This window comes from Gymnoscopelus microlampas (assembly GCF_963454915.1).
Source record: "Gymnoscopelus microlampas genome assembly, chromosome: 14".
Lineage (NCBI taxonomy): Eukaryota > Metazoa > Chordata > Actinopteri > Myctophiformes > Myctophidae > Gymnoscopelus > Gymnoscopelus microlampas.
This window is the reverse complement of record NC_139951.1, coordinates 41,465,003-41,470,002: the sequence shown is the minus strand read 5'-3', so window position 1 is coordinate 41,470,002 and position 5,000 is coordinate 41,465,003. Positions and strand designations below refer to the sequence as shown.

The 5,000-nt window shown below is 49.5% G+C and overlaps 1 protein-coding gene across 1 annotated transcript in view; it reads left to right on the top strand.

The window, feature by feature from the left end:
• Positions 1–4,304: 4,304 nt before the first annotated feature.
• The window catches only part of usp54b (ubiquitin specific peptidase 54b), an 84,554-nt gene continuing 83,858 nt past the window's right edge, over positions 4,305–5,000 (top strand). The window contains exon 1 of the mRNA XM_084078353.1: positions 4,305–4,944. Within this exon, the coding sequence (XP_083934479.1) occupies positions 4,759–4,944 (186 nt within the window). The 5' untranslated portion in view covers positions 4,305–4,758. The remainder of the gene's footprint in view (positions 4,945–5,000) is intronic.

Below are 5,000 nucleotides of genomic sequence, written 5' to 3'. Positions count from 1 at the left end.
AAGAAAAAGACTCAAGATAATACTGCAACTACAAATTGCATGTTCCAGTTATAGTACATGTTCAGAGCATATGCATCATATAGTTGCTGTCGGGTGGAAACCTTGTATGTCCAAAACCGTTCCTTTTTTATTATCATTTAAAATATTGAAAACAGCCGAGCTCACAAGCACAGGGCGAGAACTGATGAAGGCCGTTCTTGGTCGAAACATGTTTGCACTTTTGATACATGAAAGTTCTTTTTAATTATTTTCTTTCTTCTTTTTTCTTCACTTTTTCATGTGCTCCGCCTTCTTTTTCTTATTCAAGCCTCACTTCCCATTGATCCTATAGAACATTGGTTCTCAAAGTGGGGTCCGGGGACCCCCAGGGGTACTTGAGGGGGTTCCAGGGGGTCCCCAGCTAAATGATGGACAGGGACCAAATGGACCCTTATGGGTCTGTAACTCTGAGAGTGTACAAATGGAACCAAATGGACCCGTTAAGGTCCATTTGGTTCCATTTGTACACTCTCAGAGTTAAATTAACATTGATTTTACAATATGAATTGGGGTCCCAGAGACATACATGCCATTAAATGGGGGTCCGTAGCCTAATGCATGTCAAACTGGGGGTCCTTGAAATTAAAATGGTTGAAATCACTGCTAGAGCCGTAAAAAATCTTCTATTATGGGGGTCCCTGGCTTATCTTTTCAAATGGGGGTCCACGGTCTAATAAGTGTCTATTTGGGGGTCCTTGGCACGAAAAAGTTTGAAAACCACTGCTATAGAATAGTGGTGGGAAAAACAGTTCATTTCAGTGAACGAACGATTTCGTTCACGTTCATGGCAATGATTTGTTCACGTTCTCGTTCAGTAGTGCTACTTTCTAGTGAAAAATACCGTCGCGGGTACACCACCGCGCGTACAGCCCGACCTCCCATCCTGTGTACGGGGGGAGGGGATCGGGGTGTGAACGATAGTGTGAACGTAACAGTTTCAGAAAGTGAACGTGCTCGTTCACGTTCTCGGCAAAGAACTAGTTCTTTTGAACGAATCGATCATGACCGACACGTCACTACTATAGTAGCCTCGGAAACCCATGCCTTTTTTTTGTTTCAAAAGAAAAAAAGCCTGGGAGAACCCTGCAGGAACGCTGGTCTTAGGACCTTGTTATCTCCTAACCAATCAGAGTGCTCCAAACCCAGGCGCTGGAATCCAGCGCCTGGGTTTGGCTCCGCCCTTCAAGACCATCGATTGGGCTCGTTCTTTCAGCCTACTATAGAAGCACCATCAGTATACTTTTTTTCGTTTGAGCACCTGGTTGGCCTCTTTGTTTTTCTCTACTTTCACTTGTAGTTGAGTAATATTTGACCAAGAGTATCTATACTTTGACTCAAGTACTGCAGTGGTTGTGACAGACGTCGACAGGACAGGAGTCAGGACAGGACAGGACAGGACAGGACAGGACAGGACAGGACAGGACAGGACAGGACAGGACAGGAGTCAGGACAGGGTACAGTATGGTAGGACAGGACAGGACAGGAGTCAGGACAGGATAGCACAGGACAGGACAGGCGTTTTGACGAGAGGAAGAGCCGACATCGCAGTGGTTGCCGTCTTGCAGTTGCGTAACCCCCCCCCCCCCCCAATGGGAGGGGGCAATATTGTGGTATTGCTGCCTTTACTTAAGTAAGTAATAACGATCTGAGTAAGTCTTCCACCACTGCCCCCGACACGTGTTTGCTACCACAGCCGCCCACACACACCCACACCGCCCCAGCCCCTCCTCCCCCCCCCCCGTCCCCCCGCCACCCCACCCACCACTGGTTCAGGGCTGACGTTGTCACAAACGTGCCACCCCACTCGCAGCTACCCGCCCCCCCGCCTCACCCCGCCTTCAGCGCAACCGCGTCGCCATCGCCATGGTGACAGCCCACGCTGCCTCCTCGCCTGTGCTCTGCAGATACTAAGCCCCCCCCCCCCCCCCCACCTCAACCACAGAGATGCCCTCTGGCACTCAGCCAAAGGGGAGGATGGAGAGATATAGAAGGATGGGAGGGAGAGAGAGAGAGAGCGAGAGAGAGAGAGAGAGAGAGAGAGAGAGAGAGAGAGAGATGGGGGGAGGGAGAGAGAAAGAGAGAGAGAGAAAGAATGGAGGAAAGAGAGAGTGGAGGAGAGACTGTGGCAGTGCAGGAAACAGGCATGAAGCCTGGATCATCGCCAGAGAGAGAGAGAGAGAGAGAGAGAGAGAGAGAGAGAGAGAGAGAGAGAGAGAGAGAGAGAGAGAGAGAGAGAGAGAGAGAGACACACAGACAGACAGACAGACAGACAGACAGGCAGACAGACAGACAGACATAGAGTACAGTATGTGACTGCGTGTGTGTGTGTGTGTGTGCGTGTGTGTGTGTGTGTGTGCGTGTGTGTGTGCGTGCGTTCGTGCGTGCGTGCGTGCGTGCGTGCGTGCGTGCGTGCGTGCGTGCGTGCGTGCGTGCGTGCGTGCGTGCGTGCGTGCGTGCGTGCGTGCGTGCGTGCGTGCGCGTTGGGGTCCTCACAAGAGAAATGGTTGTTTTATGATTAATTAGTTGTTGTTTTTTGTCAGGCGTACAACAATCATGTTGGGGTTAGGATTAGGATTTGTCATATGGGGTTAGGTTTGGAGTTAGGGGTTGTAATTATGCTTAATTTATAATAGTTGCACACCTGTGTCTTGCACAGAAAATAGCTGATCTAATGTGAGCTTGTAGATCGGCTTCATGGGGTTAAAAATTGCTAATAAAATAGCAAATAAAAAAATTGTATTTATAAAATCAGTCCTAAATTGTTGATGTCCTCACAAGTATGGTAATACAAACGCGCGCGTGTGTGTGTGTGTGTGTGCAGGGGGGAGCAGAGGGGAGAGTTGGTGAGTAGTAGGGGAGGGTGGGGGACTGCGGCTCCACAAGCTACCGTGGTGTTATGCAACTTGTTTAGACAAACAATAACACACACACACACACACACACACACACACACACACACACACACACACACACACACACACACACACACACACACACACACACACACACACACACACACACACACACACACACACACACACTGACTGACTGCGTGTGTCCAGTGATACTTGACTCCATCATAAGCCCACATAAATAAAGCCCCTTTAAGTACTTTGATTATGAAACAACATGACAGCGCCTCCTGTAGGACAACTGTGATGTAATGTTACCCCAGCTGATGGTTTAAAACCCTAAACCCTGTAAACAACAACAACAACAACAACAACAACAACAACAACAACAACAACAGCTTAAACATCTCTCCCTGGCATAGCTTTTTATAGACATATAGACTGGCGTCTATATGTTGGGCATGGTCATGATAGGCACAAATAAATACCACAGAAAAACTGCAAAAATATTAAGAACAATTATGAAGATTTAAAGACCTTTCAATACAATTCAGATTATTTTTATTATTTTAAAAATGTAAAATGTTATATATAAGTAAGCTGTGTCTTTGATACGTTTATATCCCCCTGATCACTTATTACTGACTCCATACTGCCTTATGCTCCTTATTACTGACTCCCTACTGCCTTATGCTGCCTTATGCTCCTTATTACTGACTCCCTACTGCCTTATGCTGCCTTATTACTGACTCCCTACTGCCTTATTACTGACTCCCTACTGCATTATGCAGCCTTATTACTGACTCCCTACTGCCTTATGCTCCCTATTACTGACTCCCTACTGCCTTATGCTGCCTTATTACTGACTCCCTGCTGCCTTATTACTGACTCCCTACTGCATTATGCAGCCTTATTACTGACTCCCTATGCTGCCTTATGCTCCATTATTACTGACTCCCTGCTGCCTTATGCTCTCTTAATACTGACTCCCTATACTGCCTTATACTCCCTTATTACTGACTCCCTATACTGCCTTATGCTCCCTTATTACTGACTCCCTATACTGCCTTATGCTCCCTTATTGTCTTTTTAAGTGGCGTTGCAGTCCTGTTGGTGTTGTAATCAAATCAGTTGCAGGTGTTTGTGCTTCATACATAACAGACAGACAGACAGACAGACAGACAGACAGACAGACAGACAGACAGACAGACAGACAGACAGCTTGTAGTATATTGGGTATGTGTGTTACTCGTGGTAGGACAAGCGGTCCAGGGCTTTAGTAGAAGCAAGTGAGTGAGTCCCACCGTTGTAGAAGCTGTTAGAAGGTTTGATGTTGATGTTGTGAGAGAGTCCTGACCCCTGACCTCCCCGCGGTCTTTGTGTTGTGCAGGCAGAGAGGAGAAGAGAGGAGAAGAGAAGAGGACTCAGGGAACAGAAGAGAAGAGAGGAGAGGAGCAGGAGCGCGAGGAGCTATACCCGAGCAGGGCGAGGAGGAGGAGGGGAGGACGCTTAAGACCAAGCGGCGACGAGTCAAAAAAAAAAGTACTAAAACGAACGACTGTTCAAAACCCCAAAAAACGAGCGTTCCCCCTCAGCTCACCGGCTGAAGGGAGTGGACCAATAGGAGTGCAGAGAGGGAGCGGTTTTGGTTGCATGGGGTTCCTCTGTCCCTCCCACAGCGCAGACCTCCAACGACCTAAACCGCCTCCTGCCTACTCCTCCTCCTCCTCTCCCCCCGCGTCTCCCCCATTCTCCCTCTCCCCCTCTCCCATGGGAGTGACTTAAAGAGGCCGGCGTTTGGTCTTTGTCCCCGTACATCCCCCCCGGGACGCCGCGGCGCGCTCCGCGGTCACCGCGGGGGGGGGCGATGTCGTGGAAGAGGAACTACTTTGCGTCGGGCTGCGGCGCGGCGGGGCCGGCGGCGGCAGCCGCCGGGGGCGGGGTTCAGGGGCTGGCGAGCGCCCCGCCGCGCACCATGACCTCCATCGCTCCCAGCAAAGGACTGAGCAACGAGCCGGGACAGAACAGCTGCTTCCTCAACAGCGCCCTGCAGGTCAGTGTGAGACACTGCACACGCACGCACACACATTTCTATTACTATACTTGTGA